At 39.1% G+C, this 26,134-nt stretch overlaps 1 protein-coding gene and 1 long non-coding RNA gene across 6 annotated transcripts in view; one reads left to right on the top strand and one right to left on the bottom strand.

The window, feature by feature from the left end:
- Window positions 1-4,053: 4,053 nt before the first annotated feature.
- The window catches only part of rab11fip4b (RAB11 family interacting protein 4 (class II) b), a 59,052-nt gene continuing 36,971 nt past the window's right edge, over window positions 4,054-26,134 (top strand). For 2 of the 5 annotated variants that reach the window (XM_028593353.1, XM_028593345.1), the window contains exons 1-3: window positions 4,054-4,411; window positions 10,811-10,898; window positions 12,696-12,775. In XM_028593353.1, the coding sequence (XP_028449154.1) occupies window positions 4,259-4,411; window positions 10,811-10,898; window positions 12,696-12,775 (321 nt within the window). In that variant the 5' untranslated portion in view covers window positions 4,054-4,258. Of the gene's footprint in view, window positions 4,412-5,692; window positions 5,773-10,810; window positions 10,899-12,342; window positions 12,362-12,695; window positions 12,776-26,134 lie in introns of those variants that run through there. The other 3 variants (XM_028593361.1, XM_028593369.1, XM_028593377.1) reach the window with 3 other exon arrangements.
- On the bottom strand, window positions 5,603-19,296 carry LOC114565402 (uncharacterized). Its single transcript, XR_003693903.1, has 3 exons — window positions 19,212-19,296; window positions 14,653-14,747; window positions 5,603-5,818 (listed from the first exon to the last, which is right to left on the bottom strand). It is a non-coding gene; the product is annotated as an uncharacterized LOC114565402 (long non-coding RNA).

Raw genomic sequence — 26,134 nt, 5'->3', positions numbered from 1 at the left:
TACATTTTGGCAGCCAATATTTAGTACTTTTTACTCAACTACATTTATGTTAAAACACAAGTTACTTTGCAGATTCACATTATTAATACAAAATATTAATCACCTAATAAATTATGTTTCATTATTATTATTATTATTATTATTATTATTATTATTATTATAAAGCCAGCAGTATGTAAAGTAGTTGAAATTAGCCCCACCTTGCAGCTGCAACATTAATGAGAAAGATGTAACCTTGTCAGATTAGTATATTTATTTCTTAAAATGAAAATATCATATTGTGCAAATCTAGGATTTAATTTTCTGTAATGTATCAATATATCTTCTAGAAGATTATTAAAGAAATAGTGTCATGAAATATTGTCATGATGATGAAGCATGTCACTGCCTTTTTGTTTCTTCATTGATAAAAATCTTAATACATTTTAGTTGATGTTATAGCTGTTAAGTTATTGTTTTGTTATTTAAGATGGTATACTATCATAGATCAAATGCAGAGTATAGCCTACAACATGTTGTCAGCAAACTTGCCTTTTGTTTCTAGAGCTTTCTTGATGGCCCGAAAACAAGTTAGAGTTTACGCAACCGGCAGTTCTATGTTAACGCAAAAAAGAAGTAGACTTAAAAGTGTTGGAAAGGTTTGAGTCAGCTGCGTGTGCAGATGATGGGAGAAAACAAGAAATTGCATAATAGAGACCAAGAATTAGGTCATTAAATGATGGAACAAGATGTTTATAAACTATATAAACAATTCCAAACTTGAATCTCTGTGAGACAGAAGTATTTTTTTTTGCATAACAGAGGAACCAGAACGCAAGCCTCGAGGAGAATTAAAGTGTGCATTATAAATCTAATTCATCTCAAGGTGGTAAATATTCTTAAAGAGGATAAGGGTACAGCTTTAAATCACATCAGTCATGGAACATTACTCTGGCAACTTCCACTATAGCACCCGGCAAAATAAAGAGTCATATTTCATAATTAATTCATCAACTCGTTCATCTACTTGTGTTTTATTGACAGGGAAGTCAGTTTTACTGCGGAGGAGTTATAAATTTAATCGCAAATGCAGATCCTTAAGGATGGCCTGCCTATAATTTTTTATTTAAGAGCCTCCTCTTATAAAGAGTGATCAGGTGCAGCAACATTTTAAAACATTTAAAACACAAAGTCACGTTATCTTGCTTTTAAGGAAACTGGGTTTAACAGGACAACATTAAAACACTTTTTCTTTCTAGAATCTCTTATAAGGATTAATATTTTGTGTGTCATTCCCACCCAATATACATACAAATATGTACAGTGAAGAATACACAATGACACGTCAAATACAGAAGAGAATAACTAGTGGCTACTGGTGAGCTGGTGGTATATTTTTGAGGAAGAATATGAGTTATGTTATTATACTGAGAATAGAATTGTTCTTTGAAATTCCCCATGATCATTTTCTAAATAAAACACAAATCCCCCCCATTTTTACTAAGACATTGGTTTCTGTTCTTCATGTACTGTAGGCTAATACACGGCAGAGTAGACATTACAAGACATACTGGTGCCCAAAAACACACAATTGTTTTAAATGTAACTCTGGGTACTGTAAACTAAATAACACATACAGTACATCACCATCATCTTTAAAATCCACCAGGAGACAATCTTCAGCTTTAAGACCAGAAATACAACATTGATTTTTAACAAAGCAAGTTGTGGGTTAAATCTCAGTATAATTATTCCTACTATTAGCAGTACAATACAAAATAGGGAGACTTTTTTTTTTTTCAGAGAGTAGCAATTTTACATCTGGTCCTTGCATGTGATCGAGGAACAGTTACTTTCTATCCCACTAACTTATTAACAGCATCCGCTTCCATCCTGCGTGTGAAGCTGTCTCTGATAAGCTGTTAAAATGAAAGTGTATTGAGAAATACAGCCATTTGCACAAATAGTGAAATGATTCCACTATACACTTTTAAGAACATTTGCTCTGTAAACCACATTCATGTAAACCAGAGAAATGTTAACTGGCATTCACACATGAAACCCAGTCACATGCAGCTGATACCATGAAATTTGGTACAGATACCCACCGTGCCCTGATGATGAATCCTAATGACTTTGGTGATTCCCTGACCTTTCCTCTAGTGCAGGGGTCTTCAACGTTTTTTAAGCCAAGTACCCCTTAACTGAAAGAGAGACAGAGCAGGGAGCCCCTTCTACATATATTGTATAAAATGAAGTTGCATATTAAACTGGGCCTACAATAACATGTAGGGCGGCCTAAAGCCTTTATACATAGCCTTTTTGCATAGAATACTAAGCTATTAAAATGGCCTAATAATTGTTGGCATGATTTTAGAAATCATGTTTTAATATTAAAACATACATGTGGCAGAGGATTAATTCATTAATTAACTATCTGTTGATGGCTATCTTAGTGACTTACCTTATGCCAGTAAGCCTATCATCAGTGGGAATTTATATTTGCTAATAATAGGACTTTTTAATCTTTAAAAAAACTTTCAAAAATTAACAATAATTTGGCAGCCCCACTGCATTGACTCTGAGGACCCCCTAGTCCCGGACCCCCAGTTGAAGATCCCTGCTCTAGTGCCACCAGATGATCAAAGTTTAAATTTTTCCTGTGAAATATCTACTTGCTGGAGAGGCACTACATTTAATTTTGTACAGACGTTCATGGCACCCAGACAGTTTATCCTAATGACTTTTGTGGACTTTGGGTCTGACATAGGCCTACTCACACTCGCAAGAAACGTCTTGGTTGGACTGCATGAAATGTGTTACACATTTATGTCCCCGTACAAGTTGTAACTGTATTTTCTTTTTATTTGTTTTTTTTTATTTATTTATTTAAGGACAATGCACATTTAATGAACATGTACAGCAGTACACGTAAAAGTGCCAGATTATAGCCCAAAGGCTAATTTCCATCTGTAGTCCCAATTGGCAGATATAAATTACAATAACAAGACATAAGATAAACACTATTAACATCTGCTATATAAAACAGGATGAAAAAAACAAAAATTATTAATAAATGTTACAACAGAGGCTCAACATACATATGCCTCACCAAACTAATACGGTACGACACACGAGTAAGGGTGACCCATACGTGGTTAGTTCCAAGACAAAACACATACAGTAATAACATTTGTTATGTGAAACAAGGAAAAACAAAACAAACAAACAAAAAAAAAAAAAGCAAACAAGACAATTCACCAGTAAGTGTTAAGACGAAGACGCAATTCACCAACACACTCCCTGGGCTAATACAGTACAGCATGCAGCCAGAAGTGATTGCACGTTTGGTTAGCTCTGAGCCATTCCTTTACCTGGCTCTTAAAGGTGGCCAAAGTGGGACATTCCCTTATAGTTGGGGGTAGTGTGTTCCATAATGCACTACCTTTAATAGATAGTGCATTATGGCTAAAAGAAGTTTTTCTAAAAGGAAGCTCACAGTCCCTGTTTACAACAGCTCTAGTAATCCGAGTCTGTCTGTATTTAATACAGACAGACTGGTTGGTTACCCCGACTGTCCCTCTACCAACAGGTCAAAAAAGAAGAAAAAAAAAAGACATTCCCATTAGTTTCAGTCCTTTGTGTTTATGCTAATTATCTAATGTTAGCATGCTAACACGCAAGATAATGATTGAACATTATTCCTCCTTACATAACATCAGCATGTTAGCATTGTCATTTTTATTGTTAGTATCCTATGCTGACATTAGCATTTTGCTAGCTTAGCTGTCTTGGGTGAACAAGCTGTTAAGAGCCTCCGTATTTATTCACACACCACTTTTTACATTTCAAAAGAAAAGGTCTGTTAGAGTAACTGACCTTTTCTTGTGATTTGTTTATTGTGCTAAGGTTTGATGTAACAGCATGCAGGACAGGCTAACCTCTACATATAGGCCTATATACATACTCTCTACTAACAACATTGGTTGCTATGGCAGTTAGCTTTTCTACACTACAGTGAAGCTACAGTGAAGCTGAAAAAGTGATGACAAACTGACTGGGAGGTGAGGGATTAGTGGACTTCTATAACGTTACTTTACTGATAATTGATTACATTGCTGTGCTTCCGGTTTGTGACTTATCCTCTGTCTATCAGCATCAGCATCACGCCTCCTCTCGCGCGCAGCAGCAGCATCCACGAGCTCTTGTGTAACATGCGCACAGCCCGAGGGATTTCCAGGGGTGTTTTTGTGGTTCACGTCGGGCTAAAACACTTTAGATGGATAAAGACTTTTTTCCTGAGCCGGGACGTTTATTGACATTTGTGAGGAAACTCAAAGAGGTGTTTGACGTGTGTGACGAAGACTCAGACGGGTATATCCGCCCTGAACACTTTGTGCAGTTGGGTTCCCAGTTTGGACAAGCAGAACAGGTGAGCACACACACGTGTCTTGGACCTTCAGTAATTGTCCGCCACTTCACTACGATATAGGCAATAGAATAAGCTTGCATTTGCCACACGCCCTCATTATTTTCTGAAACTGTATAGGCTACTGTATGCCTCTTGAAAAAATATATATAATTACAGCGAGGCTATGTGATGAAGATGCTTACGCGAAGTTCCCCTTTTATAATTGGGAAGAGCTCAGCTGGACCTGTGGGCGCATGTCTCCTGATGCAGAGGAGGTTCCTAAATAAAGTTTTCCAAGTTGGAGCCAAAGCAGAAATTCAGTTGCAGTTGGAACAGACATATGACAGTGTAGCAAAACAGCCAGATGCTCTCTCTGACCTAAAAGTTGTGTGTGGAATAAAGATGGTTGTTTTTAAGGTGTAGCCTAACTTAATTTTTTACTGGGCACTGTGCACTGGGCGCTCTGGTGGAAATATGCAATTCACTTTTAACATTTTTCCAATATTTTAATGGCAGGTGTAGAATATTAGAGACATTATATTTGTTAACTGAAAGTCAGTTAAAAAACATCCCTTCGATTTGACAAAATCCAGTAATAAAAGGAGATGAATCCGACATATAAACCAGAGGAGCAAGAAAATGATGACCTTTGAACAAATTGAGATGTGAATAGTGCAAACTGACCCAGCAGAGGGCTTTTGTAGTATAATGAGAAGTACAAGTACTATTTACTGTACTTAAGTATCAAAAGTAATTTTCTGATATTAAATGTACTAAAGTATTAGTAAAAGTAAAAAAAAAAAACTTTGATTATGAACTTTATGGCCAAATGTGTGTAATGTTATCTTCATCACCGCTGTCGTCGGGGTGGTCATCGTCTGTTACCAAGGCGGCAGAGCCTGCACCAGGTGCTTCCATGACACTATCAGTCATATGTCCTCCTCTTCTTTTTTAGTTTTGGCCTATCGTTGTTGTGTTTTTTTGCCGTTTGTCAAAAAACAGGCCACCAACTGAAATGGAGGGTGCGTTATCTTGGCAGTTAAGGAGCAATGATTCACCAAACCTGCTTTTTATCCAGTGTAACAAATTTCTTCTGATTTTATTTTGTAGTAAACAGTAACTAAGATGCTTTCAATCAGGAGAGACTTCGTTGCAGATATGCAAAGATTTATTGTGCATATGCATAATATGAAATGTACAGTCTTTGGAGATTAGACTCTTATAAAATTATATTTTATAAAGGGGTAGAAAACCAAAAGATATTCCCCCGATGGAGTCTAGACACTGATGGTGGTGTGAGGAGCCTGAAGACCAAGCCGAGGCTCCAACGGTAGCGACCGGCCGGAGGAGGACCCAGGAGCCGTGCGTGATGAAGACCGGAGGTGCAAGGGGAGGAGGAGGGTCGTGCTCTTAGCCTGAAATGACAGCCTGAGCAGCAGAGAGAGACAGGTTTAAAACAGGGATGTCATGCTGTGATTGGCTTGTGAAATTCATGGCCGCTTCTGATTGGTTAAAATAAAAGTGAAAGCCTTGTAACAGCTGTTCCGTTAGAAGAGAAAGAAAAGTGATTACGTTTAGAAGTCTTCCTGAAGGAATTGACGCTGTGCTCCATTAGGAGAAATGTAGCGGATTAAAAGTTTCAATTCAATTCAATTCAATTTTATTTATAGTATCAAATCATAACAAGAGTTACTGTATCTCGAGACACTTTACAGATTAGGTCTAGACCACACTCTATAATTTACAAAGCCCCAACAATTACAATAATAATTCCCCCAAGAGCAAGCATTAGCAGTGGCTTTTGCGACAGTGGCGAGGAGAAACTCCCTTTTAGGAAGAAACCTCGGCAGACCCAGACTCTTGGTAGGCGGTTTCCAAAAATGAAGTAAAGTACAGATATGTGAAAATTCTACTTCAGTACAGTAATGAAGTATTTGTACTTTGTTACATTACAACACTGCATGTGACCTGTTCAGTGGGTGTACCATGCCTCTCACCCAGTCTATGCTGAAACAGCTCTAGTTTTTTGCAACCCTGAACAGGATGTTTAGAAAATGGTTAGTGTACGAGTGTATTTTGGAGTAAAAAGGAAATCCAAAAATGTTTTTTTGATTGCTACATACATTTTGCTTCCTTAAATCTTTTCTTGAGAATGTTGACCAGGACAGAATTTACTGAGAAAGAGGAGGGCTCTTTAGCAGTAACTGCTGCTGAGATGTATATCTTCATCACAACAAATTACCTCAGCTCTGAGTAGTTCAGTTCAATTAAATGAACTGTATTTATCCGTTAGGAACTTCATTTAAGTGCAGAACATCAGTGCGTGTACAGTTTACATTCCTAGCAACACAACACAATACCACACACATCACCAGTCCATGTATTGGACTGTTCCTGTTAATATTTGTAACTGAATAACTATGAAGCTTAGTAAATAAATTGTTTTTCACTTTAGTTGTTCCAATACATCTCGATTCAGGATGCTGTGTCATTTGATTGAGGATATTTTCTTTGAAGCATAGCATTAATTATGGAAGACATGCCGACAAAACAAAGTGGAAAATACTGTGGCATCTTCTCTAACTAATTTGACTTAAAGAGCTTAGTTTGGGATGAAAAAGGAATATTATTGGTATTTTTCATCAGTGCATATATGTCACAATGGACATCGCTCGTGTCTCAATGCATGTCAGAGTAAATGAGCACTATGGTTGATTGGCTCCCCAGTGTTGTGTTGCTCATCAGCAGGAACATTGTGGAAGCACTGATTAGCTCCAGGGGGAAGCTTTCCACTGACCTGACTAATGGGTTAACAGGATGAAGTGGATGCTATTTATAACTCAAGGACCTATACATTAGTAGAACCTATGCAATATAATGCTAAACATTTTGCTTCACAGTGCATTGTATAACCTTTTTATTTATTGTTTATCCTGTTCTTGTGATCCAACTCTCTAACTCGTGTATTGCAAGTTATTCAGAATTTACACAAAAAACGGACAAAACAATATCTATTCTATGATGATAATAAGATTGTATACAAATAAACAATCACATCCACATTACACCTACATTGGGTTGGTACTTTTAAATTCATGCACTGTATTAAGCAGCCGCCTCCTGCATTGCCCTCTCATGTCATTGTCCTATATGGGCAAATCCCTGTGGCTGCTCCATGACAACCTGACCTACTATTGGAACCAGTAGGTGACACTCTCCCAGTTGTACATGCAAATGTGCACACACTCACGTAATCCCCTGACCGCTTTTCTTCCCCTTCTATACTTTTTGCCTGCATTCTTTCTAATGGCCAGGAGGGGTAGATGCTAGAATGTAGTTACCGAACAAAGTTACAAAATGTAGTTACCGCAAGCATCAATAAATATGAAGCCAAACGCAGCAATAATCTACTTTATAATTCATTAAACAGTGATTCACCTTATAAGTAATGAGTTGTGGCGTAACCCAAACCCTGCCTTTTAACCTAACCCTTCATAGATAGCTAGCTGGCTTACTTAAGTGTTGACGCTTGCGCAGTATGCTACTTTGTTCAGTAACTTATTACACACTATTTCTCTTATGTTGACTGTTGTGGTAGCACTATCTCTACCTTTCAAAGTTGAAGCATCTAGGTCAAACCTAAGTTCTTTTTATTTAACCTGGGGAAAACCCTGAAGTTGTTCAGTCATAAACCTTTGCTAAAATTAGTGCTGTTAAATTTGAAACGGCTGTGGGTAGCTTGCAAAGAGAATGACGCATTTTTCAGCTGTGGTGCAGAGCACTGAAAGGCAGCAGCCCTCTTCAGTGATGTTGATGATGGAGGATCATGAGTCAGCATGTGCATGTACTTGGGCATGGTTTGGCCACTCACAAATGTGTGTTATTGGAAATGAGGTTTGTTATGTTATTTTAGTAAACCATCCCACTGTCTTCAGTCTTGGTTCAGGTCAAAAGTTATTAACATTATTTTTATTTGAGGCAGTTTTGCCTCATTGACGGCCTAAAGATGTGAATGTAGTTTTGTCCATCTGTTGGTTTGTCAGCAGGTCTGTTTTTCCATTAACACTGGTCTTTATGAAGAACACAGCTACTTACTGGCCAAATGTCCATGTCAATTATTGTATATTATCATGCTTCCCAGAGCAATGTTTCTAATTGGTGACTTCTTGCACCTGTCATTGTCATTATGAGGTGTGAGGGATGGCGCTGGCAGGCATGAGGATGAAAAATAAGATTTTAGTTAACCAAAATTTACAGCAATTTACAAAATTAGCAACAAAGTTCTGCATCCATAAAACTAAACATAATGTAACTCAGGCTTTGCTAACTTAACATAAACTGAACAGACTAAACTGACCTAGTTCAGTCTCGACAAAACATTTATTCAAACTGAAACGGGGGTGCGTTGAACACCCTGCTGTGTGTGCAAGCACACTGCCTTTTTTTTACCACGAGCTTACATACACGTCGCAGCTTATTGGGTGACATCTCTGACACTCCCACCAAACAAGAGAAAACATACCTTAAAGCTCGTTTCACACCATTTCACACCAAAACGAGGAAACCGCAGCAAAATGGTGCACACCGTTTGAACGGGCCCCTCACAAAGACAAAATCTGACCTAACAAACTGAAGAGAATAGGAGAATATATATAATGATTGATCAGACCATTTTTGACATTATGACAGGACAATTAGTATATTGATATAAATATTTGAGTAATTTGGGTATTCTAGCTCACCCAATAGTCAATAGAGTTTGTCAGCCTGTCTTTGTCTTTTGCTCCAGCCTGCCAAGACCTCCATTCAACTACAGCCACAATAGCATAACCTTTAGTACTGGTAACTTAATAAGTAAGAATTAGAATAAGTTGAGACTAACACAAGTGTCACTGCACAGAAGTTATCTAAATGTGTGCACAACAAAAAGAAACTAATGTGCTGCCAATACTAAATAAACTAGTTTGATGTATGAAACAAAAGCTGTGTCAATTTGTTGTTGTTTGTGCAATGTGCATGAGTTCAAAAGGTAAGCAAAACTCAACAAAAGAGCTTTATGAACTATTAAGTGTAAACTAAAGTAAAACTAAAGTGTGTGCAGGAGGCTAACTGACATTTAAATCAGCTGTGTGGCAGCATGTTGTCACATTACGACAAAGTCTCCACTTCTCAAGATAATAGCAAAGTGTGATGGATGCATATGCTGATTCCTGTCCATTTTGGACATCTCCACCACCATCAGGCCAAAATATCAACTTTGCACGTTGGATATCTCCTAATCTAATAGGCAGATTGCCATGAATTTTGCAAGATGACAAACCATTTTGGTTTAATGACTCAACTGCCTTTCCTCCATTGTCATTATCTTGACAAACGTAGCACTCAGTACTCCTAAGGCTATAAGAATATTAAAACCATCAATAATGGTATGTTTTGCCGAACAAACGCACCATTGTGCCATGCGATAAACATTACAGATTCCAGTGAGGTTGTAAACATTGTCTTGTTGATAATAAAGGCAATAAACTGTTGTCAGTTAGACTTTTATTGTTGGTTATAATCCTACAGGGCTATATTTTAACATTCTGTAGGACCTTTTTTTGCATAGTAGATGGAGGACAATTCAAATTCACGTGTTTTCATGTTTTCTGGCGGTTAGTTGTTTGAGGGACAAAAGTTGTTTTATACAGCACAGACTGCATTTGAAAGACCAGTGTTTGCATTGATAAAGAGGATAGATGCAGCATGAGAGAATACTATGACTATCAAATTATCCGTTATACTTAATATGGTTGGTAATATGAAACGTTTTTGCAGCGCGCTTCATCTCTGTAAAGAGCCTTAGTGCAATGTGAAATCAGGATGAGTCATGTACTTATAACTGGTTTGTATTAATCAGCCACCTGTCTATCTCAGAAACCAACTGGTGTAACGTGACAGTGAGAGGCACAGACCTGCATTAACACACGCACATGCAAATACATGTTAAAGTGGCTGAAGAATGTTTGAATAGGGCTGAGGGTCATTATAGGTACTTTTTCAATAACCTGACATATTTTGAGTTTGAGTAGCAAGAAAAGCACAGGTGTAACTAATAACACTAACGATGGCTGAGTTCTGTTATGTCGGCATTCGCCAAAATGAAACGCAGCCAGTGTATCGGCCCTCAGCCAGCAAAGAATATATTTACAGTGCCTTTTGTACCATTTGGGCTGTAAATTACTGGTAATTTTTGAACATGTGCAGTTTTAGGATCATGGATTCCAAATTGCTCCACAGGACCTACAGACAAATGTTTTTTTTAAGTGATACAGGGAGCATAATAACCTCATCCATCATTTTTTAAATGTACTGTGCATTAACAGAAAAGTGTTTGGTGTGCTCTGATAGCGGCCATGTTTTTTCTGTACCTTTCCACAGGTGAAGAAGTTGGCCCAATGTCTAGACCCCGACACTTTTGGGAGGATCAACTTCAAAAACTTCTGCCGTGGCGTCCTAACCATGAAAGGTTAGAATGGGCTCAAGTATGGGAATACATTTTCTGTGTATGATAATTAATAGTTTTAAGGGCTGCACATTTGTTGGTTTAGAGAACGTCTTGCTCCCTTAACAATAGCTCTGGGAATAATTTAGCATAGGCTACATTTCTTTTTCTATTAACTCAAGTCCTACTACCATTCGTTTGTGAATAATGCCTTTATGCATTTGGGGAGAATATAAGTAATCAAAACCAAACCTCCACATTTCATACAGAATATGGAGTGAAAAAAGGGTGTGAAGACGGCTTGAGGGAGTAAAACCAATGGTTACTGCCCTGGAGCATACTGACTGATAGCAAACTTGTTCATGTACAGAAGTATTTTTTGTATGTGTGGCTCTTGTGAAGCCCTAATAATGCTTCCATGCTTAACCAAGCGGAATAATGTAGCATGTATGCCAACTCATCATATTTCCCCTTTCCGGGTTCTGTTCTCTTTGTATTCTGCCTAGACTAAGAGTCTCTGTAAAAGCAGGTCAGCTTACCCACTACAGTGGACCCAGGCCAACCAGGACACAGGAAGGGACAGAGCTGGGGCACTGCCACTGAGTTAGAGAACAAATTGGGTTTCTAGTTCTGCATTGTTGAATGGTATTGAGTTGACCTGACATTAATAATACGATGTTCATTTAACCCTCAAGTGTCAGTTAATGATCTATTTCCAAATGTGTGAGCAGAGAATTATCACCTGAATCTGGAGCTCCATTCGACTTTACTTTATAGAGAGTTAAAGAGAGTGTCAACTCATTGTTTAGCGTAGTTTTCGGTCTCAGCAGGCAGCTGCTTTTAATTTTTTTTTAAAAGCCCTCTGTGCATCTGCTTAGCACCAAACAGCAGACAGACACAGTTAGCAACTAGCTGGTGAACATAGTGGAGCATTTAGCAGCTAAAAAGATCAATATTTCCCTCAGGAGTCGGTAGAGACCAAAAACATAGCCAAAAGGAACCATGACTCCAAATGAATGATAATGTTGCTCCGCAATTGCTGCATTTGTAAATGACCATCTGTTGCAAACAAGATATCAACTTAAAATGTGAATATGCTAATGGTTTGTTTACTTGTTTCCTCTGCCCTCAAATGGCCAAAATAATTAGTTATTGTAGTTTTAAGGTAAAGTTTTTATTCCATGCATCAGTTTATTGTGCATTTTGCTGGATAAAGTGTTGCATCTTTACCTCATCAACTCTGTAAGCCCTCCCCTTGGTGCCACTTCTGTTTTCCTGTTTCAACAAATTTGGGTTTCTAAATAATAGATCCATTTTATAAATTACACCACTTATCTGCTCTCTCCTACAAGTTTTATCACAGAGTGTTTTTACATTTTTGTCCTGATATTGACCCTCTGTTTTTAAAGTGGTTTGGAAGCATCAGTGAAGCTACTTCTTTTCTTCTCTAAACCACAGGAGTGTCTGGTTGTTGGGGCTTTTGAAAGGTTTGCAGAACATTGTCTTGTTGAAAATCAAAACTAATGTGATGCTGATTTTCTTCCTTTTTTGAATTTGCTATTTTGAAAGTAAATAAAAGTAATGGTGTTCAGGTGAATAATATAAATTGAAAACCTAAATTATAAAGTCACTTAACACCACAAAGACAAGCCTGCCAGTGTATTATCTCCAACCAAAATAGAACACACAATATACAGTTGTTTGTTTCAACAAAGTTATTGTGTATTTAGCAGAACAGGCTTTTAGCATCTTGGATAGGAAATGATTGTAGTGCAGAATCTCAAACAGACTGAGATGAGTCATGCATGCTTTTTTTTGCAGGTTATGTTGGGATCCTTAAAAAGGAAAGAAGGACACAGTTCATCACAGGGCCATATGAGACAGCTAAGAGTTGTTATCGGGTAAGTTTTTAAGTTTTTAAGTGTGTGTCTGTGTGTGTTGGATATACAGTACTGTATCTTGATTAATATCATCGGCACTGCAGCACATTAAGTGAGCAGCAGGATAATTGTGATACAGCAAGAAACTACAGAAAGTACTGTACTTGGCAGCTTTCCTTTCTATTAGTTTTACAGTCCACATGTGCACATGTGAGCAGCTGTTGGAGGGGAGTCTCAGCAGTCTGTGGGCTAAACCACAGTTTAGAACATATATGTAAAGTAAATAATTTCAGAATTATTTCTTTTTAGTATTTAGTCTTAAACTATAGTTTACTGTACACAGGTACAGTAAACTATAGTTTTCGGTAATCCATGTGCAATAAAGAAGAAAACATGCTAAATCTTCCTCAATGGCCCTCAATACCAGTTACACTACTATGTCTTGTGGACATTAAATACATTTTATAAAAATGTAACAGCCATGTTGAGAGTCAGAACGACAGCAGTCGAGTGCATACAGCTTGTACTTTTACTATTCTGCCCACTTGGTGGTAGTGTTCAGCTGCAGAGGTGCAGTAGAAAGTATATCAGGTTCACTTACACACTAAATTACTTGTATGTGAATAGGACAAAAATCCCTAATGAGTTCATGGATTAGGTGCATGTCTATAAACCGTTAGATTTGTTCTTCAAAATGTATTATTTTGGCTTTTAAGGAACCTTGGTTAAATGATGAAATCTACTCTGGAAAGTTATTACAGTTTTAGTCATTTGGTCTCATTGCCACAAAGTCTTTTGTTCGACTCCAACTGACGTTTGGGTACACTGAGATAATTGGTTCATTAATCATAGTCTGAGATCCCTAGGTGTTACATGTGACGCATATTTCATGAACTCCTGTGCTCATCTCTTGGGAAATTTGGTATTTTGTACAATACCACTCCCTCTAGCATTAAGAACATGGATACTTTGCATAGAAACAAAGTCAAATGAATGTAAGCTCCACTTCATAGTTGAGAAGTAACTGTTGTAGAGTATTCTGTGCAACAGTTTGCGTCAATATTCTAGCTTTAGATTGTTTGTCTTTTAATGTGACCACAGGTTTAAAGAAGTTAAGAGTCTTTTCTCTGCCATTGTTACAGTGTACCATTTCATTATACCAATGGAGAAGTACTCTTAAAATATTCACACTGGGTGAAATACAATACGCTCACGAGTCACTACCTACTGAATCTTTCACGGGCATTACAAAACACTTTTCTGTTTTTGGAAATGCTGTCTCATTTGCAAACTTCCTTTGAAACTCATTTTATGAAGGTTTTCTGGTAGCAGTCACACCATCTTATATTCAGGAAGAGGTGTGTGCTTTTATTCAAGATTATTTTTCACTGTTTTTCCACACAGTGACAGGTACGTGTTGCAGTTATGGGTTTCGTCATCTGTTTGAATAAAAATGCATTGTGTTTTTACCCTGGAAATGTCTTTAGCATGACCAGGAAACAAGATATTAGCCAGAATGGAAATGGATGCATGTTACTGTACTTATGTGATGTAGAGACTAGATAGAGTAGAGACTAAGGATAAATTATGACATTTTATATTGTGAGGATTTTATCTATATGGGTCACTCCTAACTTACAGTAATGTGCAACTTGGCTGGTCTGTTTACATAATTGATCTGTTGTAACATTGCGTCTATCGGGCTGAGCTGCATAGATGGTCATTTACAGGGAGTGTGTACATATACAATTTAAATATTGTGTTCTACATAAAATGATTTCTTACTAAGACTTTTTTTCAGCTTGTTTTTATGTTTTATTAAATCTTTACATCTAGTGAAATACGCTTTAAAGCTCTAAACTGCTGTATGAAAAAGCAGCCACTGCATTTAAACTTACTGAAAGCTGCAGCCAGTTGATGCTACAGTATTGGTTTCCAGTGTAATTTGCAGGTACTTCCTCTGTTCCTCTTGGTCTATGCAGAGCTTATCCCCCTGTGGTGGACAGAGATAACCTTGAAATTAATAACTGCTATTTAACCTTTTCACTTTTACAATTTAGATTTATGATCTATAGAAGCTCAGTTATGAGTTATGAGTGCAGAGGTGTCTAGTTGTGGGAAAAATGTTGAGGTATAAAGTTGTGTTGCCATAACAAGAAGAGGGAGGTGTGTGTGTGTGTGTGTGTGTACAGCAGGAGAGCAAGCTAATAAATCATTGTCTACGTCTATTACACACACACACACACACACACACACACACACACACACACACACACACACACACACACACACATACACAAACAATATTAGTTAGAACAGGGGAAAGACTCAGCATGGCCAAGGCGGGTGCTGAAATTAATTTTGGCACATAGCAAAGACAGATTGAACTGGTGTACCTATCTTGTACATGTGCCTGCTAAAGTGTGTGGGGATGTCTTGGCCTATGTGCTCAGCTCCAGAGTAACAAAGACAGGGGTAGCAGGATCAATAGGAGAAGGGTGGGAGAAGGCTGTAAATGATTACAGTAATCATAGTAAACATTGTATGGACTGGAGTAAAAGACAGAAAATGAATTTCTAAATAACTTAAACCTGTCAAACATCCTTGATGATATGTAAAGCGGCTTTCTGTTGTGCTCCCTGCAGTGTGCACAGACAAATGCTCCTCCATGTAAACATTTTGGGACTCATGTAAGTGACAGTGACCAACGTATTGTATATTTAACCATGTTTTATACAAAATCAGTTTTGGCCATGTGGGGACTTTGCAGCAAGCTGTAAACACACCACTTGTATATATGACATTACCACCTTATAAAGTTGCAATGGCCAACATGTCAGCAAGCAGTTTACACATACGACAAATAGAGTGTAAATTGTAATTTAAAATTTAAATGTTGCCTGTTTGTTAGAAATCACTACACACAGGCCTGAAATACACACAGACATAAGTGCTCCACCACTACTTTACCAACATACTGGTAGTTGCTGACGCCATGTCTATACAGGAGGTGTACACATAGCAGCACGTTAGCAGAGCAGCAGCAGCTTTGGTCCTCCGTCTGTGTTCAGCAGGTACATGAACAGATAGACCCCAGGGGGTGCTCAGGAACCTGCACTTTTGGCCTCTGACTAGATAAACACCCTTTTTGCAAGACATATTTTTCTGTTTCTTTTCTAAGTTTATATATATTTTCTTTTTTATTAATATTTTTTTTTATTTGGCCCATGGCTTCAATTCTCAATTATACCACAAGTAGATCCAACCAGGCAATCTGATTGGTCAACTAGACATTTATGTTATCAAAGCAGCATGATCTCACACCAAAAGACGTTTGAGCACACCATCACTAAAAATATCTGCCATTTCCATGTCAACATTACAAAGTTGAATCAAAAACTTTTTTTTTTTTTGAAACATGTATTAATGATTATAAATTATGAACAAATGTGGAACACACAGAAGCTCTCTAACATATTTATATAAAGTGATTCATTGGATTTTTTTTTTTACAACGCGCTGGAGTCGACTGTTACTGGAAACATCAGCTGTGCCGGTGATACAGCGCTACAGTAGCAAAGCAGTTTTGTGTTTTATATGTGCAGAATTTATTCCGTTTTGGAAATCCTATGATCTTAACGTTAGCTTAAGCTGGCTGGCTGAGTTAACAGGAACAGACAAATACTACAAATAAAAGTCTCTGTTGCTTTTTTTATTTTGAGAGCAATAGTTAGTTATAGTTTGATTATTTCTTTTATTTTGTTGGTAACCATTGTATGTATAATGTAGCTAGCTAGCAGCGATCTTTTCCCATTGTATTGAATGGAACATATAGCTAGCTAACTGCTCCTCCTAATAAAAAACGCCTGATGTTCATAAAAATGCCTTACATTGAAAACAGACACAACGTTAGCTTTGTAAGACCTTGGGGTAGCTGTGATATAAGTGCCATGATGAAATTCAAACTGTAAATATATTATAGTTATGCCGGCAGCCGGCCAAGCCCCGGTAGTGCAGTAGCTAATCCACAAAGGGTGACTTTGCCCTGGGTATGGAGCCCAGCAGGCTGCCGCTTTCTCGTCAGACTGTGTGGAACTCCTAAAGTCCAAATTTGCAATTAGCCATCAATTTCCCCATATTTGAGCTTTATATAGTTGATTTTCGCATAAAAAAGTCTCAGAAGTGAATTTGGTAACGAAACATTGCAGTGTCTGGAATATGAGATTCTGTCGCGTCTCTAATGTGTGTGTGTGTATGGGGATTCGCTCAACCAATCAGCGTGCAGCTCATCTAAATATTCATGAGCATACCATATTTTGAAGAAAAGCTCTTGTTACAAATAGGGCCAAAACACAGGGATGCATAAGGTCCAATAAAATATCAACCAGGCCATTTTCAGCCCAACCAATGTTACATACCCCATTAGGAGACCATAAGGAACAGTGTGTAATACCCTATATAATCATTCTATCACCCCTTTAATTATTGATTAACAGCTTTAACTAACCCAGCCTATTTAATGTTGTTATCAAACACTTGCCAGGGAGTTGTCATCACTAAAAAGAAATTACGCATTTGATCTGCAGTGATAATGCAAGTACATTATTGTTCCTGGGTTTTGCAGGGTGCAAATGTTCCACTCCTTCCAGAGACTATTTTGCAGAGCCACCGTTGTTGCGTCTGGAGTTTAGCACTGCCCAAAATGATTGTAATTGGTTTAAAGAAAGGCAAACAACCCAGAGCATTTTTTTTCTCCTATCCTAGAATGTATGTGTGGTGTGGCCAGACCTTACTCCACAGCGCTGTGGAGATAGGTCTGGCAATGTGAGACTAAAGGCCGTTTTACAGTCGCCGCATCCGGGCTTGCACGCGCCAATGTGACGTAAAAAGCGCTCGCTCGCGTGCCAGGATTTTGAGTGCGCGTCCAGAGGGCACTATTTTTTTTAGCGGCGCGCAACGAAGCGGAAACAGGAAGCCTGAACAAGCTCGAGGGTAACCGGATGCCAGGACTCTCAGAATGACTGCAAGTCTCTCTTGTAAACTTACTGGGTTAAGACGAGTTCTTTTATGGTGAATGCAAAGTACTGTAGGTCATTTAATCAAATCGAAGCATTGACGGCAATGCTGCTGCCACTTCTGCCGTTGTTTACTTTTTTCTTCTTCTAGTTCATAGAAAGAGCAAAGTAGGTAGCCTTTCCTCATTAGTGCCTCCTCTGTTCAGGAGAAGACTGCAACTAGTGTCACGACCACCATGCAGGAGTATAAACCGTTACGGCGCTCCCATGACGTCACACTGGCGCACAACAGGTCGGCTGCGGCGAGTATACCCCACGTTTAATCAGTCCTTAACAGCAGGGAACCTCAATTAACCTGATCCTGAAAATATGTGAAAACTGTGTGGTGGCCCAGATTTGCTGAGCTGCTGCAGCAGAATTATCAATAATTTACACCTAATTTGTCCTCACATGGAGGGATGCTAATTTCTTCTCCTTAGGGTTTCTAGCAGGTCAGAGGTATCATTTGAGCATTCTGCCTTATCACCAAGACAATTTTGTTTGTGTGTGTGTGTGTGACGGCTGCAGAAGTGGAGTTTGCACGTCAGACATAAGCACAAAAAAATTGTTGCGATCTTGTCACCCTCTTCTCTTTTTATTTATGGTCTGCTCTAGTTCCCCCACCCCCCTTGTCTGTTTCATACTGTATATGCGCTTGTTTAGAGCACATCTCTTGGTTTTATTAATTATCCATCACTCCCCAGCACTCTGCTGCACCCCTTTGCTTGTACTTTGTTCTTCTCTCATCTTTTTCTAGAATTCTCTTTCATTCATTGCTTAATTTTCTCTCTTTCCCCCTTGCTTGTCTCTGTCTTGATCTCCGTTCTCGTGATTTCTCCATCTCTTCCTACTTCCATCCTCCTCTTATCCCTCCTTCCACATTAGCACATCACATGAGTAGTGAGGAGGAGATTGCAGTGCCAGTCTCTGCTGTCATTTCATGGTCTAATTGAAGAACTGTGATAGAGAGAGAGTTGCGAACCGAGACAGGAGAGAGCAATAACGGTGAAAGTTGAAACCAACAACAAAGAAAAACAAAAAGGGGATGAAAAAGGGATCCAGCAAGAAATGGAGAGTACAAAGAGCATGTTTGCTGTTTACCACTGTTTGTGCAAGAGCACAATGTGAAAATCAGCTATCCGAGCCGCACTGCAGACTATGAAGCAGAGGCAACATCCCTGTCACCATCTGCAACATGAAAACTTCCTCATGAGGACTATCCACAAGCCTTCCTCAGAGCTGTGTATTGGTGGTCTTTGGCTATTTTTTACAGTTTTACAGTTTTTACAACTCTCTGAGTAAGCGGAAGTTGTCTAACGTTTGTCAGTCAGCAATGTAATGATGCAATTGACTCATGGTCATATCACAGTATTGTGGTTAAAATGACCTACGTTTTTGTTTACCTGACAAGGAGCTCTCGTGGCCGTGCAGATTGTGACTGTTGTCTCTCAGAAGCAAAAGCGAAACAATGCTGTTATGGAACCTAACACCTCCTAGGGAGGAAGTCACAGTTGGGGGTTAGGCTTAGAAAGTGCGTGCTTTTGAAAGACTACTTAATGCATCCTGTCTCCAACCAACTGTCAGTTGGTTTCTTTAAACCATGACTACAATCTTTCCGTAACCTTAACAAATAAGTTGTGTTGCCTAAAACCTGACCAAACCTAATCCATAGCAGTGGCAGATCAGAAATTAATAATTTTAGTAACCTTCATTTGCGTTTTGGAAGGCACTGACGAATTATGTTTGCCACGTTGATTGGGGCACCACCTCTGAAAACGCTATAGTACCCTACTGTGTTGTCTTGGAAGGCAATGACAAACCACCTGTTTCATTGTTAACTTTGGCAAACTGAGTTTACTTTGCATAATATCTTTGACTATATGTATTAAAACACAACCGAAGGCAGAGACCGGTCTGCTCCGCCCTAGCAATTAGTACTATGTATTAAATAATTAGAGGCATGTAGTTTTTAGTTCTTAGGGTTTCCAGGCTAAACTGGGGCAGATGTAAAACATGCATGTACGTTTGTTTGGGGAACCTCCATGCTGTGGGGATGTTGCTGAGGTGTTCAGGCTGCTATGCTTACTCTTGTTGCCACTGTGACCCTGATCAGGATAAGCAACTCGAAAATGTATTTATTTTTATTAGTATCTTTTCTCCTACAGATGTACTGAAGATCAGGCTTAGGATTACAAATGTATGAATATGACTTATGCCACTGTTTCAAAGTTTCCTTAGCAGGATGAAATTATCTGGTTACATCTATGGTTCAGTTTGAATAATTAATATCTAAGAACCGCACTGTAATGAAATCCACTTATGTCAGATCTTTGTTGAAGATGGGGGCAAAGACTACCTGTATGGTTTGTACAGGTTGACAAATTATTTCAGTTCTGTGTATGTTTTATGTTTTTGGCATACATGTGGAGCAGCATGTGTAAATTCCTGCAGGCATGTAATGCTTAGGCAATCCCAAACCAACACAGTAAACTTTCTGGCCACATTAAACACCAACACAGCTGACTGATACCCATGCTGACAGCCATGGAAACCTTACAATATGTGATGCCACATTGTGACCCATCTGGTATGATGTGATGTGATGGCACATTAAGACAAGCTGTCTTTTAGATTTACCATTTTCTTGTGATAAGTGCTGGCAGTGTGTGCTTTTTCTGTGATGTCTGCTAATGACCAAGACCTTTTCTCAGCTGCTGCCATTAGTCTTTTTGAAAGTCATACATACATATGGAGAGAGCTAAAGTTAGTGTTGCATCTTTTGTTAACTTTCTTACAACAATCATTAAAATATTCAATGTACAAATGCATCTTCAAAATATTTCTGAGAATTTTGGAGAATGTTTGTCTCACAGAATATTATTCTGTGAGACAAACATATATTTGTGTTTTAAAATAAATGTGAACATCACAGAGGTGTAACAGAGCCTAATTTCACATAGTGTGATGATTCATTCTCTCCTCTTCAATAGCAATTCATAAGACAAGCTGATTTTAGGCGTAATATTACAGGGTGCAAAACACATCATGTCAGCTGTAAATCTGTTACCATGTCATGTAATGTTTGCAACCCAATTTAAGTGTTAGTTTGTTCCACACTTTTTTGACAATCCAACATTTACACCCGCTTCATGCCGTGATTGGTCAGATGTGCGGAGGTGAGAAAGTAAGCTGGGTTTGAACTCTCTCTAGCTCTCGTTTTCATTTATTTACACAACTAACAAATAGCCAACTATTTGTACACTCTACTTATTTTCGTGCGTGACCCGGTTCAGGTTTGCAGTGCATATGTAAAAGTGGCTTAACAGAGTTATACATAAAATATTACAGGTATCTTGCTATAGCTATACATGTAGTGTACATACAGTAAAATGACTACAGTACTGTAGCATTTCTACAACAGCCTGTAGGAGGAGCACAGCATGTGGGTTAACTAGCTGTTGCACATACAGCCTAAAGCAAAAATCAATTGGTTTTCATTTGTTTGTTATATTGATAGTATATTGACTTTGACTACTACTACTACTATTGACTTTGACTACATAAATACTAAAGGAGGTTATGGGAAGCAAGTGTAAATGTGAATACAGACCATGTGAGTTTTGTTTACCTCTGTCTGAGCAAGTGAAGAGAAATTGATGGAGCAGTAATAATAGTAAGAATGACACAAGGGACACATTAATGGATTGATGGATGTGAAGGAACAAGAGTTTGGAAAGAGATAAGAGCTGTAGAAGGAATGCAGACAGAGAGTCTAAAGAGAGACTAAAGGAAAACAGAACAGGGAAAAACTAAAAAGAAAAGATGTGGACAAAGAGAACAGATGAACAACAGAGATGGATAAACTGAGCAGCACCTTATCTAATTTATTAATCAGTGAACCATTTGGCCTGTGACAGTGAGTGACGGGCTCCATTACTGCAGATGACACTCATCAGGTCTCACTTCCAAATACGTTCTCTGTTCAGATTGAAACAGGAACGAATGATACGGTCAGGACGATATGGTCAACCGTGTGGGGGTCTGCACTGTTAACATAAAATTATCCAAACTGAAGATCTACAATGCAGTTAAAACATTCTAATTGTTATTCATCAGGATTTACTATGTTTAGAGTTCTTGTGACAGGTTAAAGTGAGAGAAACGGTACATGCACTATAAAGTTGAATTATTTGAATTGTAAAACTTTTTGCTTTTATTTCATTCTATATGACATTAAAAAGGTAAGACGTTTTTAATTTCACCTTATGGCAGCCTGGGGTCTAGATGTCTAAAAAACTCATTCTGAGCCTCTTAGCTCCTAGTCATAATAGTATATTCTTCAATTTAGCCTTTGAGTTATGCATTATTTAAAGCTATCCGATGTAGGTTATGTCTGTGCCTCTCTGTGTGTCTGTGTGCGGTCTACTGAAACAGAGAGTTCATCTACTGTACATTTCCAGAATTTGGAAAAAACAAAACAATGTGAACACATGAAAAAACAGTAACTATATTGAGCTGTGTGGAAAATACGCTCAATAGTTCAACCATCGATCAAAGTGCTGCAGAAGTCTCCAAAATACCCTTGGGAAGAGCAGCCAGTCAACCCAAAAATGTGGAGTTGCTAAATCATTCTAACTCTGTTTAAGCAGAGAGTGATCAATAGAGAAATGCAGTGAGGCATTCTGGTAAAAATGGGGCAAGGTGCATGTATGCAACCATCACCTCCCTTTTTCTATTTCATTTTTTGGTGCTTCATGCTGTCCATTGCCATTGAATGTCATTTGAAAAATATTTAATGCAGAATATGGCACTCATTGCTGTTTCTATTGTCCTCTATTGTTATACATCAAATTCTCAAGGATTGGTAATGCGTACACAATAGGCTGATTGGAAAGGAAGGGAATTACGTGTTGTTTATTTGGAAGAGCACAAGCATTGCTGCCTCAGTTTTTGGCACCAGTGTGTGTGGCATAGTTGTTTAATTAAGGTTTTGAAAGACTTCGATACACATGCATACACACACGTACACATACAGTACACACAGTCTGGAATAGAGACAAGGCCCAGCAGAGTCCCACCAATGACAGTCAAGGACACACCAAGCAGACAGGATTATTCTGTAACTATCGGGCTATAAGGGAGGACTGCTAATTAACTTCACCACAATACTCTCTCTCTCTCTCTCTCTCTCTCTCTCTCTCTCTCTCTCTCTCTCTCCATCCCCCCATCACACATGCACATATGCATTTCTTTTCTCCCATGTTCTCACTGACTAGCAATGGCTATAAATCTTGTACACAACTGGCTCTCACTGACTGACTGTAGGCCCTATCTTGCACTCAGCGCAATTGCCTTTGTACACCGACGCATGTATCATTCCTATTTTGCACCCGACGCACAGCAGACTTTTCCCTCCACAGACGCACGTCGGTAAATTAGGGAATGTATTTGCGCTCCCGGGGGCGGTTCAGCAAAAAGAGGAGGCGTGTCCAGGCGCAAACGTTCCCTGGTGCTATTTTGCAGTTTCAGAAAACAATTCCGCCAATGACCAGGAAAAACCTGGTCTAAAGTCAGTTATTCAGATGCTATTTTAGAGGCGCATGCTTGGCCATAATGTAGCGTGTGCACAACGCGCTTACACTTTGCTTCTCTCATCTACACGGACGTAGCACTTGTCATTTTTGCAAACCATACATAATTACAAGGAAAATATTACTGGAAATGCGCTTCAGGTGTTTGGATCGGTCAGGAGGCACTTTACAGTACAGTCCTCAAAAAGTCACAGCATTCTTTGTGGCTTGTTGTGTTTTACACAACATTTCTATGAATCATGGATGTGTTGATGACATAAATGAGGAAATGTTAGAGGACTTAAGGAGACGTGATGTTGAACTACGGCGGGATTGGACACTCCGGCAGGATCCGGTCCGGGAGTGGCAATGCGCGATGCGCTCCTGGTGGAGCAAGTGGACGGTGATGGAGTGGGGGGAGGAGGAAGGGGCACAACAGGTGCAGGTGGTGCGTTTGGAGGCCCACGCTCCATGGCTGCAGCAATCCTCTCCAGACTTGAGGAGATGCGCCCTATAGGACACAGCAACATCGCCACCCGGTCAAGATGGGCATTTATTACTTTGCCGCATCTCTGACAGCTCATGCTGACGTGCGGCAGGCAAATCCGCCGTCATAATAGCAATCCGCCACGGAACAAGCGCGCCTGCTCTTAAAGGGAATGTGAGATGACGCTCTGATTGGTTTATTGCACGTTACGCCCAAACCACATCTAGCTACTTCAGAACAACCCATTTTCAATTTGCATCGGGCGCAAGAGTCATTTATCCCACCGGTATAATAGCAATAGCGCCCGAGATCCGCCCACAAAGCTACTTGCGTTTCACATTTGATACTTGCGTTTCAGATCGTTAAAATAGGGCCCAGAGTCTGTAAACGACTTTATTCTGACTTTGAACTGGCTTTGATACTCTCTTTCTATCCCTGTGTGAGTGTTTGTGTTGCCACAGGTCCAGACAGTCTGTCAGTCGACAGAGGTCACCTCCTGCCAGGAGCATCTGGGTGGAGAGCATGAAGCATGAACACACACATACATACACACACACACACACACACACACACACACACACACACACACACACACACACACACACTAGCATACCTGCAATTATTTCTGTGTTGTGTTCAGACAAGCATTGCACAGGCAGTCAGAAGGCAGCTCATTTTCACCTTGAACTTGTCTTTGTGTGGCTATGCTACTTCTTTTTCTTTTCTTTTTTCTATTGCTTAGTCCAGGAAGTTTCTCTTCATTCTATCGGGATTCTCCAGATGGAGAAGAGTTGTATTGTACACTCTCAGAGAAAGTTAGAGCATAATTGTACCTTAACTACAATGAAAACCCCAGTGGTTTATGCCTGACATGTCCATGTGTGTCTGAAAGAGATAAACAAGACTGTCCTCCCAGGAAGAACGACAGCATCAGTTGTTTCAGCAAGTACCTACAAATTACATATGTTTACATTCAAGTGACAAAGCTGTAGTAATAATGACAAAGAAGGAAGCCTTTGATGTTGTTAGCAAGCAACAAAGTCCATGTAGTGAGGAGGTTGATGTGTATGGATTAGAGTGCAGATCTGGCCGCATTTTTCTGTCCGAGCCCGGCCCGCGTCCGATAGAGCAGTAACCGAACCCGGCCCAAGACCACACATTAACACAGGTGCGCACCTACATAATAAGCTTTTTTAAATTGAAAATGTTCAATGCCTTATTGCGCTTATGTGACCGAGCCTGACCCAAACCCAAACATCATTTCTAAATATCTGTCCGAACCTGGCCCGGCCCATCGGGTACCGTCGGGTCCCGACATGCTCGGTTCAGGTATCCATCCTCTAGTATGGATGGGTAAAGGAAACATTAGACTTTCAAATGACATGATCAAGCATGACCACAATCATTCCCTAACTTTAACCCCATGTTTATTTTTGCAACCATGAGGATGAATGTCCTTAACCTGCAGTAGTAATTTAACCCAAACCACAATGTTTCCCTAACCTTAAATACTTATTTTAACCCTTACCTTGATCTTTTCCTAAACCTAACCAAACCTTAACCATATTGTTGACTTGGGGAAAAAGCCAGTCTTTACAGTACTGTATGTGCTTTTGTAAGCTGTTCTGTCCTCACTGTCTGTCCATCTCAGTATGTGCGTGGGTGATCTCTACCGGCCCTTCCTTTTTTGATGACACCCCTCTTAACACTTTGCTTTGCCATCACTTTTAGCTGTGAATTTCCAAACAACTTTTCTTTCTGTCTGGGTGGTGCCTTTTTAATCGTTCCGTGCACAACAGAACAGAGTGCAGAACAGACAACATGCGAACTGTCACAGCTGTTAAGTGTCCTTTCAGCAAAGAATGAAGAACAGTGTCACAGTACGCACCAGAACAGATTGATTGTGCATGTAGATCTATCATCTACGTTGTTGCAAATGCAAACATGGATCTGCAGACATATTTCTTCATACACGTCTATGTGTATATTAGACATAAAATCACATAACTATGTGTCAATACTAATAATTGGATATACACTTAAAAACACACAAATGTGTTATCATCAAAGCTGAAATGAGAGATTGTACTGTATTTAGTTTTTTTTGATTGCTAAACGACAGTGGGCACAACTGGAGTCACATGTGCAAAACGCTAACAACAGTCTGCACAGCAGCAGTTCATGTGGACCAAACTCTAGTTTGTTTTTCATTGCTTGAAAACAGTTTTCAAAACTCTACACACTTATCCCATGACTTTAACCACAATGT

The sequence above is a fragment of the Perca flavescens genome, chromosome 2 (genome assembly GCF_004354835.1).
Source record: "Perca flavescens isolate YP-PL-M2 chromosome 2, PFLA_1.0, whole genome shotgun sequence".
In the NCBI taxonomy this organism is placed as follows: Eukaryota; Metazoa; Chordata; class Actinopteri; order Perciformes; family Percidae; genus Perca; species Perca flavescens.
This window is presented reverse-complemented; position numbering and strand designations above follow the sequence as displayed.